The sequence below is a fragment of the Bufo bufo genome, chromosome 3 (assembly GCF_905171765.1).
Source record: "Bufo bufo chromosome 3, aBufBuf1.1, whole genome shotgun sequence".
NCBI classification, from domain to species: Eukaryota; Metazoa; Chordata; class Amphibia; order Anura; family Bufonidae; genus Bufo; species Bufo bufo.
This window is the reverse complement of record NC_053391.1, coordinates 693073855-693088436: the sequence shown is the minus strand read 5'-3', so window position 1 is coordinate 693088436 and position 14582 is coordinate 693073855. Positions and strand designations below refer to the sequence as shown.

The following is a 14582-nucleotide window of genomic DNA, read 5'->3' as shown; positions in this document are numbered from 1 at the left end:
ATTCTGTATTATACTCCAGAGCTGCACTCACTATTCTGCTGGTGGAGTCACTGTGTACATACATTACTTATCCTGTACTGATCCTGAGTAACATCCTGTATTATACTCCAGAGCTGCACTCACTATTCTGCTGGTGCAGTCACTGTGTACATACATTACATTACCTATCCTGTACTGATCCTGAGTTACATCCTGTATTATACTCCAGAGCTGCACTCACTATTCTGCTGGTGCAGTCACTGTGTACATACATTACATTACCTATCCTGTACTGATCCTGAGTTACATCCTGTATTATACCCCAGAGCTGCACTCACTATTCTGCTGGTGCAGTCACTGTGTACATACATTACATTACCTATCCTGTACTGATCCTGAGTTACATCCTGTATTATACTCCAGAGCTGCACTCACTATTCTGCTGGTGCAGTCACTGTGTACATACATTACATTACCTATCCTGTACTGATCCTGAGTTACATCCTGTATTATACCCCAGAGCTGCACTCACTATTCTGCTGGTGCAGTCACTGTGTACATACATTACATTACTTATCCTGTACTGATCCTGAGTTACATCCTGTATTATACTCCAGAGCTGCACTCACTATTCTGCTGGTGCAGTCACTGTGTACATACATTACATTACTTATCCTGTACTGATCCTGAGTTGCATCCTGTATTATACTCCAGAGCTGCACTCGCTATTCTGCTAGAGCAGTCACTGTGTACATATATCACATTACTTATCCTGTACTGATCCTGAGTTGCATCCTGTATTATACTCCAGAGCTGCACTCGCTATTCTGCTAGAGCAGTCACTGTGTACATAATAACAATCTAGTTCACAGCAATGTCGAGAGTGATACAGTTGTATCCACTACTAAAGAAACCATCTCTTGACCCGATCTGTGCTGCTAACTACCGACCTGTTTCTAACCTCCCCTTCATCTCTAAACTCCTTGAACGTCTTGTCTACTCTCGCTTAATAAGCTATCTCTCTGCAAACTCTCTTCTTGACCCCTTTCAATCTGCCTTTCGTCCTTTTCACTCTACAGAAACTGCCCTTACTAAAGTGTCTAACGATCTCCTAAAAGCAAAAAGAAATGGTGACTATTCTCTACTGATTCTGCTGGATCTGTCTGCAGCATTTGATTCCGTAGACCATAAACTCCTCCTCACTATGCTCCACTCAATTGGCCTTAAGGACACTGCTCTCTCTTGGTTCTCTTCCTATCTCTCTGGTCGCTCCTTTAGTGTATCATTCGCTGGCTCTTCTTCTTCTCCGCTGTCTTGGGGCCACATTTGACTCTGATCTTTCCTTTGTCCACCCTACTCGTGCTCTCCACAGTGCTGCACCTCCATACATCTCCTCCCTCATCTCCATCTACCACCCTACTCGTGCTTTCCACAGTGCTGCACCTCCATACATCTCCTCCCTCATCTCCATCTACCACCCTACTCGTGCTCTCCACAGTGCTGCACCTCCATACATCTCCTCCCTCATCTCCATCTACCACCCTACTCGTGCTCCCACAGTGCTGCACCTCCATACATCTCCTCCCTCATCTCCATCTACCACCCTGCTGCACCTCCATACATCTCCTCCCTCATCTCCATCTACCACCCTACTCGTGCTCTCCACAGTGCTGCACCTCCATACATCTCCTCCCTCATCTCCATCTACCACCCTACTCGTGCTCTCCACAGTGCTGCACCTCCATACATCTCCTCCCTCATCTCCATCTACCACCCTACTCGTGCTCTCCACAGTGCTGCACCTCCATACATCTCCTCCCTCATCTCCATCTACCACCCTGCTGCACCTCCATACATCTCCTCCCTCATCTCCATCTACCACCCTACTCGTGCTCTCCACAGTGCTGCACCTCCATACATCTACTCCCTCATCTCCATCTACCACCCTACTCGTGCTCTCCACAGTGCTGCACCTCCATACATCTCCTCCCTCATCTCCATCTACCACCCTACTCGTGCTCTCCACAGTGCTGCACCTCCATACATCTCCTCTTCATCTCCATCTTCCACCCTACTCCTGCTCTCCACAGTGCTGCACTTCCATACATCTCCTCCCTCATCTCCATCTACCACCCTACTCCTGCTCTCCACAGTGCTGCACCTCCATACATCTCCTCCCTCATCTCCATCTACCACCCTACTCCTGCTCTCCACAGTGCTGCACCTCCATACATCTCCTCCCTCATCTCCAGCTACCACCCTACTTGTGCTCTCCACAGTGCTGCACCTCCATACATCTCCTCCTCATCTCCATCTACCACCCTACTCATGCTCTCCACAGTGCTGCACCTCCATACATATCCTCCCACCACCCTACTCATGCTCTCCACAGTGCTGCACCTCCATACATCTCCTCCTCACCTCCATCTACCACCCTACTCATGCTCTCCACAGTGCTGCACCTCCATACATCTCCTCCTCATCTCCATCTACCACCCTACTCCTGCTCTCCGTTCTGTTAGCGACCTAAGATTAATAACCTCCATAATTCGTACGTCTCACTCCTGTCTTCAAGACTTTTCTCGAGCTGCACCTACTCTCTGGAATACTCTTCCCCGGAATATTAGGTCAATTCACAACTTCTCCACCTTCAAACGTGCCTTAAAAACCCATCTTTTCAGGCAGGCTTATCAAGCTACCTAAACCGACTATTCCCTGACTAAACCTCCCCCCACCAACTCCTCTGGCCTAAACTCGATCCTGTAGTCGTCCCAAACCTGAAGCAGATCGGCCGGCACCGCTCCTGTCTGTTCAATAATGGCTCAAATCCTACTTATCACAATCCACTACCTTGTGGGTCACCCCCAACTCCTCATAGATTGTAAGCTCTTGCGAGCAGGGCCCAGACTCCTAGTGTTTCAGTTGCATATTAGCCAGTTAGTTTTGTTTCGTACATGAACCCTATGAATTTGTAAAGCGCTGCGGAATATGATGGCGCTATATAAATACATTTTATTTATTATTATTATTATTATTTTTATTATGGTAGGCCTAGGTATTTACAGACTTATCACATTTGAACATAAACAAGAGTTTTAATTCACTGACAGCAAGCAGAGATATTGCACGCGATGAGTTTGGATGCACTGTTTTTGATTCCTGTGCAAATAATCCTATTACGAGGACACTTGACTGTAGTCAGGACTCCGCCCACTACTGCACTGTTCACCCAATCATTGAAGAAGCTGTTTTCCTGATGCTCCTCCCCTATAATGGTCACATGATGCAGCTTATGAGACTGATCTACTTTGATTTCTTTCAGGAGGTCCATGACTCTGAAATTCACGCGGTCAAGTTCAGCCCCAACTCCAGGATGGTGGCCACCGGAGGGGCGGACCGGGTGGTGAAGATCTGGGACGTTGTAGGAGGTGAGGATCGGCGGACGCTGAGCCCCGAATAAGGAGCTCCGCCCCGGGGGGATTTCCCAACTATAATGCAGGGGTGTAATAAAGCTCTCATCCTGTGCCTGTGGGGTGACCCCGCAGCGGAGCGGTCGGCAGGGAATGGAGTTCTCCTCTTATCTTTTCTGGTTAGGGCCTCGTGCACACAAATTGTAGATCCTCAAAATACAAATGTCCTCCTTGTGCCGCCCGCATTATTATTTTTTTTTTTTCTGTGCAAACCCACTCGCTTAGGTCCGTGGTCTGCATTTTGCGATACTGACGCACAGATGCGGAAAACGCGCGGATTGTCCGCGAAAACATCATGTCCTGTACTTGGCTGCACAATGCAGACCATTGAAGTCAACGGGTCCGCAAAAGTTGCAGGAGCAACGCGGACGGTATCTGTGTTTACGAATCTACAATCTGCCGACTGCAAAATACGTAGCGTACAGTCCGGTGCGTGAGGCCCTGGTAGTGTCCGGCTAGAGTGTGAGCTCTGCTGCCAGGCGGAAAAGAGGTTTATTTAGTGTTTTATATTTAGTGTAATTTATTTTTCTATTTAGTGCATTTTATAGTGTATTTTTCATTTTATATTTTAGTGTATTTTTATATTTAGTACAGGGCTTGACAAATTTCCTTGGAATCTAGGAGCCAGCTAAAAAAGTTAGGAGCCAGGCGGAGCCGCGTCATAAAATCTATATTGCGATATAATTTTAAGCATGTGCGATATGCGATATATTGTTTTCTATATTTGGGGGGGGGGGGGGGGTGTTTAAACTTTTTTTTTGTTTTTTACTTTTTATTTAATAACTATTAGCCTCCTTAAGGGCTAGAACCCTTGTCCTATTCCCCCTAGTAGAGCTCTATTAGGGTGAATAGGACTTTACACTCTCCCTGCTGCCCTGTGGTTTGTGCACACAACAGCAGGGAGCTGACCATGGCAGCCAGCCTCTGATCAGCCCCTCCAGCCTCTGATCAGCCCCTCCAGCCTCTGATCAGCCCCTCCAGCCTCTGATCAGCCCCCCCAGCCTCTGATCAGCCCCCCCAGCCTCTGATCAGCCCCCCCAGCCTCTGATCAGCCCCCCCAGCCTCTGATCAGCCCCCCCAGCCTCTGATCAGCCCCCCCAGCCTCTGATCAGCCCCCCCAGCCTCTGATCAGCCCCCCCAGCCTCTGATCAGCCCCCCAGCCTCTGATCAGCTCCCCCAGCCTCTGATCAGCTCCCCCAGCCTCTGATCAGCTCCCCCAGCCTCTGATCAGCTCCCCCAGCCTCTGATCAGCCCCCCCAGCCTCTGATCAGCCCCCCCAGCCTCTGATCAGCCCCCCCAGCCTCTGATCAGCCCCCCCAGCCTCTGATCAGCCCCCCAGCCTCTGATCAGCCCCTCCAGCCTCTGATCAGCCCCTCCAGCCTCTGATCAGCCCCTCCAGCCTCTGATCAGCCCCTCCAGCCTCTGATCAGCCCCTCCAGCCTCTGATCAGCCCCCCCAGCCTCTGATCAGCCCCTCCCGCCTCTGATCAGCCCCCCCCAGCCTCTAATCAGCCCCTCCCCCCCTCCCTCTTATCAGCCCCCTCCTGGCTGCGATGGTATGTTAGTGAGCAGCATTATACTCACGTGCGCCGTGGCCGCCGGTCGCTCCTTCTTCTCATAGGTCTGTGCGGCTATAAGTATTAGCAATGAGCCGCACAGACAGAAGAAGGAGCGACCGGCGGCCACGGCGCACGTGAGTATAATGCTGCTCACTAACATACCATCGCAGCCAGGACTTCAGTAGCGTGACTCCTGGCTGCCATGGTAACCGATCGGAGCCCCAGCATTACACTGCCCACCGATCGGAACTGCCCACTGCCACCAATGCAGACAAACATTCCCGGCACCCGACCAGGCTCTGACAGGACGCTGTGATCTGCGCGATTAACCCCTCAACTGAGGGGTTAATCGCGCGGATCACAGCGTGCAGTCATAGGGGCCAGGATATGGCCGGCACATTCATTGGTGGCGCAGTGGCCACAGTCCCTCCCCTCCTTCTCCTCCTACTCTGTTCTTAGTGGCCAGCGGCAGCCGCGCACAGTGGGGGGAGGGACTCCTCTCCTTCTCCACTGTGCCGGCTCAGGAAACCATGGTGCGCGCCGAGCGCATCTTTGAAAACGGGCTGACAAATACCCAAGCGCCAGGACCAAATTCCTGGTCGCCATGGCGACCTGGCGCCCGGGATTTGTTGAGCCCTGATTTAGTATATTTCACATTTAGTGTAATTTTATTTTTATATTTAGTGTAATTTATCGTTAGTGTTTTATATTTAGTATATTTGTCATTAATATATTTCTAGTTGGTGTATTTTATAGTTTTTATATTTGCTGTATTTTATCATTAGTGCTTTTTCTATTTATTGTGTTTTATAGTTAGTTATTTTTCTATTTGCTGTGTTTTAGCTTTATGTTTCCTGTGTTATATATTGTATATATTTAGTTTTCTCCGTTTCTCTCGCTCTTTAGGGCAGCTCCAGTGCCAGCAAGTGCTCCAGGGGAGTAACGGAGGAATAACCAGCATTGAGTTTGACCCCTCGGTGCGTATGCCGCTCTCTGGACCATTCCGACTCTGATTGTCCCATCTATGGTCCCAGTTATCAGCCGTCTCAGGCTGGGAATAGAGGAATGGCGCGCTGTGGAGCCTGGAGGGGGCGCTGTGGAGCCTGGAGGGGGCGCTGTGGAGCCTGGAGGGGGCGCTGTGGAGCCTGGAGGGGGCGCTGTGGAGCCTGGAGGGGGCGCTGTGGAGCCTGGAGGGGGCGCTGTGGAGCCTGGAGGGGGCGCTGTGCCGCTATGGGAGGACTTTTACTTTGTATCTAGGGTTAAGTATGTGCACCCGCTGCACTTCACACCCACTGCTATCAGTGCTTAGACCTTAGCAGTGGGAGGGGGTCACGCTGGGCCCAGGCTCCGCTCTGCTCAATGCCAGGTGGCGGCTGAAGAGGTGTAAAGCCAACAACAAAGGGAAACGGATGTAATTCGGGCGGATCAATACTATTGACCATGTGTGATCCCCCTCGTCTCCTGTAGGTGGCAGCAGAGAACAGTGTAACCGGCTGATGGTTCTGAGGGGAGTCCGGGGGTCTCACGCGGCGCTTCCTCTTTATTTCAGGGGGTGCAGATCCTGGCCGCCTCATTTGATGGATCGGCTCATCTGTGGAAGCTGGACACCAAAGCCAACGTACGTCTCTTCTCGCCGCTCTCTTGACTTTTGGTTGGCGACACCATTTCTGCAGCTCTTTAACATGCTCTGTATGTTATGATCAGTACCTCTGCTTGCTGAGAGTGATTGTAGCCTTCTTGTTTATGGTCAGACTTCTGGGGACTTGCTACATTTGTATCCGGTCTACACAATCCTCGGCGTCCTGATAGTTTGTCACATTTTATAGCCGCTTTGATACATTGTATCCTTCTGAAGTTGATAGCGGACTGGATACAATTGTAACAAATCGTCAGCTGTGAGAAGTGTTTGACCTGGATGAAAAGACAATTTACGTTTGCTGACAGCAAGTAGAGATCTTGAGGAATTGAATCACAACCTGTATTAGAAAGTTCTTGGATCTGGCTCCTGTCGGCCCCTTGGGGCCCCTGTAAATGGTATTGACCTCTGTATCCTTATGTTTTCCTCCCAGGACAAGATGACCGGGCACACGGGGAAGGTCACGGCCGCCAGGTTCAAGATGTCCACCTACCGTGCGGTCACCTGCAGCATGGACCGGACCGTCAGGGAGTGGGACCTGCCTAAAGCAGCCTGTAGGTGGCGTCATCCCCTAGAGGCTTCACCCAGGGGCAGCCCCCCTCCAGCTCCATCACATACCCCGGGGGCCCCAGATAGAGGCCAGTGCTTTTCTCTATGTATTAGAGGCTACATCCTCTTAAAGGGCCAGGCCTCTCCGGATTCCGGTGTTGTACACAGGTAGTCACCCAGCTTTCCCGGACGTAATTCTTTCTGATTGATTGGATTCTTAAAGGGGAAGCGCACCTAATATGCACATATCAGCGTGGCCCCGGTCTGTGGGCTCGGGTGCCGCTCCGTGTGACATGTGTTCTGATAATCACTTTGCTCTTTACTTTCTCGCTGCGCCTCGCTCAGGAGACGGTAAGGCTGTGACCGCGGAGTCGCCATGTTTCTTGTCACGTGTTACATCCGTGCTCACTTCTTATTTTCTGCATCGTCATAGTAACCAGAGCTGTATGTGTATATATATATATATAGCTATATACAGGGAGAGTCCTGTAATCCGGCACCCGATAGTCTGCAGTCTCATAGCTATGTACAGGGAGAGTCCTGTAATCCGGCACCGATAGTCTGCAGTCATATAGCTATGTACAGGGAGAGTCCTGTAATCCGGCACCGATAGTCTGCAGTCATATAGCTATGTACAGGGAGAGTCCTGTAATCCGGCACCGATAGTCTGCAGTCATATAGCTATGTACAGGGAGAGTCCTGTAATCCGGCACCGATAGTCTGCAGTCATATAGCTATGTACAGGGAGAGTCCTGTAATCCGGCACCGATAGTCTGCAGTCATATAGCTATGTACAGGGAGAGTCCTGTAATCCGGCACCGATAGTCTGCAGTCACATAGCTATGTACAGGGAGAGTCCTGTAATCCGGCACCGATAGTCTGCAGTCATATAGCTATATACAGGGAGAGGCCTGTAATCCGGCACCCGATAGTCTGCAGTCATATGGCTATGTACAGGGAGAGTCCTGTAATCCGGCACCGATAGTCTGCAGCCACATAGCTATGTACAGGGAGAGTCCTGTAATCCGGCACCCGATAGTCTGCAGTCACATAGCTATGTACAGGGAGAGTCCTGTAATCTGGCACCTGATAGTCTGCAGTCACATAGCTATGTACAGGGAGAGTCCTGTAATCCGGCACCCGATAGTCTGCAGTCATATAGCTATGTACAGGGAGAGTCCTGTAATCCGGCACCTGATAGTCTGCAGTCACATAGCTATGTACAGAGAGTCCTGTAATCCGGCACCGATAGTCTGCAGTCACATAGCTATGTACAGGGAGAGTCCTGTAATCCGGCACCCGATAGTCTGCAGTCATATAGCTATATACAGGGAGAGGCTTGTAATCCAGCACCCGATAGTCTGCAGTCACATAGCTATGTACAGGGAGAGTCCTGTAATCCGGCACCTGATAGTCTGCAGTCACATAGCTATGTACAGAGAGTCCTGTAATCCGGCACCGATAGTCTGCAGTCACATAGCTATGTACAGAGAGTCCTGTAATCCGGCACCGATAGTCTGCAGTCACATAGCTATGTACAGGGAGAGTCCTGTAATCCGGCACCCGATAGTCTGCAGTCACATAGCTATATACAGGGAGAGTCCTGTAATCCGGCACCGATAGTCTGCAGTCACATAGCTATGTACAGAGAGTCCTGTAATCCGGCACCCGATAGTCTGCAGTCATATGGCTATATACAGGGAGAGGCTTGTAATCCAGCACCCGATAGTCTGCAGTCACATAGCTATGTACAGGGAGAGTCCTGTAATCCGGCACCCGATAGTCTGCAGTCACATAGCTATATACAGGGAGAGTCCTGTAATCCGGCACCTGATAGTCTGCAGTCACATAGCTATGTACAGAGAGTCCTGTAATCCGGCACCGATAGTCTGCAGTCACATAGCTATGTACAGGGAGAGTCCTGTAATCCGGCACCCGATAGTCTGCAGTCACATAGCTATATACAGGGAGAGTCCTGTAATCCGGCACCTGATAGTCTGCAGTCACATAGCTATGTACAGAGAGTCCTGTAATCCGGCACCGATAGTCTGCAGTCACATAGCTATGTACAGAGAGTCCTGTAATCCGGCACCGATAGTCTGCAGTCACATAGCTATGTACAGGGAGAGTCCTGTAATCCGGCACCCGATAGTCTGCAGTCACATAGCTATATACAGGGAGAGTCCTGTAATCCGGCACCGATAGTCTGCAGTCACATAGCTATGTACAGAGAGTCCTGTAATCCAGCACCGATGGTCTGCAGTCACATAGCTATGTACAGGGAGAGTCCTGTAATCTGGCACCTGATAGTCTGCAGTCACATAGCTATGTACAGGGAGAGTCCTGTAATCCGGCACCCGATAGTCTGCAGTCATATAGCTATATACAGGGAGAGGCTTGTAATCCAGCACCCGATAGTCTGCAGTCACATAGCTATGTACAGGGAGAGTCCTGTAATCCGGCACCCGATAGTCTGCAGTCACATAGCTATATACAGGGAGAGTCCTGTAATCCGGCACCGATAGTCTGCAGTCACATAGCTATGTACAGAGAGTCCTGTAATCCGGCACCGATGGTCTGCAGTCACATAGCTATGTACAGGGAGAGTCCTGTAATCCGGCACCTGATAGTCTGCAGTCATATGGCTATGTACAGGGAGAGTCCTGTAATCCGGCACCCGATAGTCTGCAGTCATATGGCTATATACAGGTAGAGGCCTGTAATCCAGCACCCGATAGTCTGCAGTCATATAGCTATGTACAGGGAGAGTCCTGTAATCCGGCACCCGATAGTCTGCAGTCATATAGCTATGTACAGGGAGAGTCCTGTAATCCGGCACCCGATAGTCTGCAGTCATATGGCTATGTACAGGGAGAGTCCTGTAATCCGGCACCCGATAGTCTGCAGTCACATAGCTATGTACAGGGAGAGTCCTGTAATCCGGCACCCGATAGTCTGCAGTCATATGGCTACATATAAACCTTTATCTCCCTTTAATCCGGCATCCAGTGACTCCGATAAGTGGTGCCGGGGGGCGACCAGCTGGGGTCACTCAGTACATGCACTTGTACCTCGGTGAGTGGCCCCTGGCGGTGGCCGTGTGGCCCCTGAGCTGAGGCTATAGGTCCAGGGCTGCCGGACTATCAGGCTGGATCTGGTCACATGTTGCGCTGACCCTGTGGTGCTTGCGTGTTGCAGGTGTGCGGTGCATCGCGGTGCCCTCGTACTGCAGCGACGTCGTCTGCTCCGACTCCCTCGTCATCAGCGGACACCACGACAAGAAGATCCGTTTCTGGGACAGCAGGTAACGGAGGCGGGCGCCGCTTATCTCTGCCCGGTGACTCCTCCCCTCCAGTTTAATGGTTCAGATCTACATGAAACACCAGAGGATATGTCTTCTCTAGTCACATCCAGAGCTGCATTAACGCATTTGCTTGCCTGCTACCACTAGAGATTTGGTTGCATTGTGAGATTCCATGACCGTGCAGCTCGGTTCTGGATTATCAGATTGCAGGGATTGTGCGCCGTTCTCCGCTTTCATGTCCTGTCGTGTCCCTCAGGTCTCAGCTCTGCGTCCGGGAGGTGACGCTGGAGGAGAAGGTGACCTCCCTGTACATGGAGCCGGAGCAGACGCAGCTCCTGAGCTGCTCGCGGGACGACGCCCTCACCCTGCTGGACCTGCGGACGGGGGGCGTGCGGCTGGTGTTCAGGTACGGCCGGCGGACCCCCTTCTGTCATATGTTACCCCCCGGTGATGCGCTAACGCCCTCTCTTCTCACAGAGCCGACGGCTTCAAATGCGGCTGCGACTGGACCAAGGCGATTCTGAGGTGAGGAAGGGAAGGCAGTGCGGCTTCTCTCAGCCCAAGAGCTTGCAATCTGTCTCAGCGGAGGTTGTACCACTGCATTATAAGCTCTCCCGTGGGTCATCACCCAGCTTTCCCAGGCTCCGGGGGTGTAATGGCGCTCTTGTGTCTCTGCAGCCCGGACAGCAGTTACAGTATGGCCGGCTCCTCTGACGGGACCATCTTCATATGGAACACGAGGACTGGACTTCTGGAGCGGAGTCTGACGGGGGAGCACAGGTGAGATCATCTGCAGACTGATCCTGAGTGACACAGGTCTTGTGCTCTACTCACATCCAGAGCTGCATTCACTATGGTGTAGTTCCATCATGTCTTATTCTCTAGTCACATCAAGAGGTGCATTCATAATCCTACAGTTAAAGCATTTATAATCCTCTAGTTACATCCAGAGCTGCATTATCTATTACGCAGTGCCATCACTGTCATCGGCGGGGAGGTGGCGCTGCGGCTGCCTCTGTCATCGTCGGGGAGGTGGCGCTGCGGCTGCCTCTGTCATCGTCGGGGAGGTGGCGCTGCGGCTGCCTCTATCGTCGGGAGGTGGCGCTGCGGCTGCCTCTGTCGGCGGGGAGGTGGCGCTGCGGCTGCCTCTGTCATCGTCGGGGAGGTGGCGCTGCGGCTGCCTCTGTCATCGTCGGGGAGGTGGCGCTGCGGCTGCCTCTATCGTCGGGGAGGTGGCGCTGCGGCTGCCTCTGTCATCGTCGGGGAGGTGGCGCTGCGGCTGCCTCTATCGTCGGGAGGTGGCGCTGCGGCCTGCCTCTGTCGGCGGGGAGGTGGCGCTGCCTCTGTCGGCGGGGAGGTGGCGCTGCCTCTGTCGGCGGGGAGGTGGCGCTGCCTCTGTCGGCGGGGAGGTGGCGCTGCGGCTGCCTCTGTCGTCGGGGAGGTGGCGCTACGGCTGCCTCTGTCGTCGGGAGGTGGCGCTGCGGCTGCCTCTGTCGGCGGGGAGGTGGCGCTGCGGCTGCCTCTGTCGGCGGGGAGGTGGCGCTGCGGCTGCCTCTGTCGGCGGGGAGGTGGCGCTGCGGCTGCCTCTGTCGTCGGGAGGTGGCGCTGCGGCTGCCTCTGTCGGCGGGGAGGTGGCGCTGCGGCTGCCTCTGTCGGCGGGGAGGTGGCGCTGCGGCTGCCTCTGTCGTCGGGAGGTGGCGCTGCGGCTGCCTCTGTCGTCGGGGAGGTGGCGCTGCGGCTGCCTCTGTCGTCGGGGAGGTGGCGCTGCGGCTGCCTCTGTCGGCGGGGAGGTGGCGCTGCGGCTGCCTCTGTCGGCGGGGAGGTGGCGCTGCGGCTGCCTCGGTTGTGGGCGTGGCACTGCGGCTGCCCCTGTCGTGGGGGTGCAGTCTGTTGGGGGCGGGGGGCTCATCGTTATCACTTATAATCCCCCCCTCCCCCCCCTGGGAGCACACGCAGGGGATATAACTCCAGTGAATGTTAATGTTCTTAACCCTTCATTGGCAGAGCAGCTGCTCATGTCCCCTATAGGAAATGAGAATTGATTGTAGGTGGAAGGAGCATTGCCCTCCAGCAGCACAGAGTATTTCAGGATTACATCTTCTCTCTCCCTGCACAGTACGGCAGTGAACGCCGTGGCCTGGTCCGTGTCCGGGGACTACGTGCTCAGTGTGGACCGGGGGAAGAAGGCCGTCCTGTGGAGCGAGTACTGACAAGGGAATGGCGGAGACAAGAGGTGACGCCCGGAGCCTCCGACTGCTGCAGCACAAAACCTGGCGCCGGCCGCCCACTGACAGCCACTATTCCTGGGAGAAGGGAAGCGCCGTGGACAAACGCACAATGGAAATGGCTCCAAGTACCGGCCACCATAAATGTGTGATGTAGCAGAGCTGAATTTATTGAACGGTTTTATATAATATATACTGTAATAAATATGATTTTAACACTGAGTACAGATCATGTTACATAGGACTGCCGGAAACACATACTACAGCACTAACCGGGTAATACATCTGAATACAGATAATGTAGAGCTGCAGTCCTATGTAACACTACAGATAAAACAGTGATACCTCTCTGAGTACAGATAATGCAGTAGATGTCACCTGCAGTCCTATGTAACACCACAGATAACAGAATAATAACTCTGAGTACAGATAATGTAGTAGATGTCACCTGCAGTCCTATGTAACACCACAGATAACAGAATAATAACTCTGAGTACAGATAATGTAGTAGATGTCACCTGCAGTCCTATGTAACACCACAGATAACACAGTGACAGCTCTCTGAGTACAGATAATGTAGTAGATGTCACCTGCAGTCCTATGTAACAACACAGATGACACATGGTGACAAACTCAGCTCTGCTACATCAGTACAATTAAGTTTATGTCCTTATCCGCACAGATGAGTCCCCCCCCCATATGACTCTGCCCTCCCCCCTTCCCCCGGTGTCTGCACTTTATCATGAATATAAAGCTCTTATTTGTATTACTGTCTCTTCTCTGTCTCGATTGGTGCTGACAACCTCCCGGGGGGTTACTCTAGTCACATCTAAAGCTGCATTCCCAGTTCTAGTAGTTTCCTGCTGGTCCGTTGTGTGTTTTGCGGACCGCACATCACCGCCACTAATAGAATATGCCGATTCTTGTCGCTATTGTCCCGGACAAGAATAGGACATGTTCTATTTTTTGGGGATCGGAATTGCAAACGTGTGAATGGGGCCTAATAAGTATGTCCCATTACGTAGTAAAGCCGCTTGCACAGCAGGTGTGTGGACGCAGCTCTGGCTGTGACTGGAGAATACCAGCTGATGTAACAGGAGACTCATTCCTGTGATGGGGTCGATGATTTGGAGCGCGTTCCTGTAGATCCGTCTCTCATCATAGTAATGTGTCCTGTTATATAAGAGTAAAGCCGCTTACCCCCCGCCCCGCCCCCGCAGATGGAGCAGGTTTTAGTTTCCATCACGTTTAACAGGTAACATCATTATATGATTGACCCCCCCCTCCCCCCGCTCTCTTCCCGCACCGGGGTGGGGTGGGGGGGGGGGCAGTCTTCTCTTCTCCATAATGTCTGAAAACGTAAGTGAACCCTTTGTGGTTCCCTGGATCTCTCCGTTACTAATATAACGTCACAATGTAACTGATGACGCACAGACCGCTCTACCGTTCATACTATGAATGATCGTCCACAGCGCAAGGAGAAAAAGTAAGTGAACCCCTGACTGTAATAACCCATGGAGCCCCGTTATTAGTAATGGCCTCCACCATGTGCTGCGGTGGAACGTTGGACCATTCCTCCCTGCAGATGTGTTTCAGTTCATCACTATGTCTGGGGTGCCTTGTGTGCACAGCGCTCTTCAGGTCATGTACTGTAGCCGCCTCTGCCCAGGACTCTGACTCGGCGGACTCCTTCGAAGTCATCGTTCGCAAGGTGTCCAGGCCATGAGCCAGCGAAGCAGCTCCAACCCATGACCCCCCCCCCCAAATCACAACGTCTCCTCCACTAGCCATGTAGAGAAATGAAGAAGGGCGGCACTCGCCAGTGTACGAACTTATGATTGTTGCTTTATTCAGTCCGTTT

At 52.3% G+C, this 14582-nt stretch overlaps 1 protein-coding gene across 1 annotated transcript in view; it reads left to right on the top strand.

The window, feature by feature from the left end:
* ATG16L2 (autophagy related 16 like 2) overlaps positions 1-12831 on the top strand; it is a 33286-nt gene extending 20455 nt beyond the window's left edge. The window contains exons 10-18 of the mRNA XM_040426561.1: positions 3302-3407; positions 5914-5984; positions 6557-6625; positions 7077-7197; positions 10391-10496; positions 10753-10902; positions 10974-11021; positions 11175-11276; positions 12613-12831. Of these exons, the coding sequence (XP_040282495.1) occupies positions 3302-3407; positions 5914-5984; positions 6557-6625; positions 7077-7197; positions 10391-10496; positions 10753-10902; positions 10974-11021; positions 11175-11276; positions 12613-12706 (867 nt within the window). The 3' untranslated portion in view covers positions 12707-12831. The remainder of the gene's footprint in view (positions 1-3301; positions 3408-5913; positions 5985-6556; positions 6626-7076; positions 7198-10390; positions 10497-10752; positions 10903-10973; positions 11022-11174; positions 11277-12612) is intronic.
* The last annotated feature ends 1751 nt before the right edge of the window (positions 12832-14582 follow it).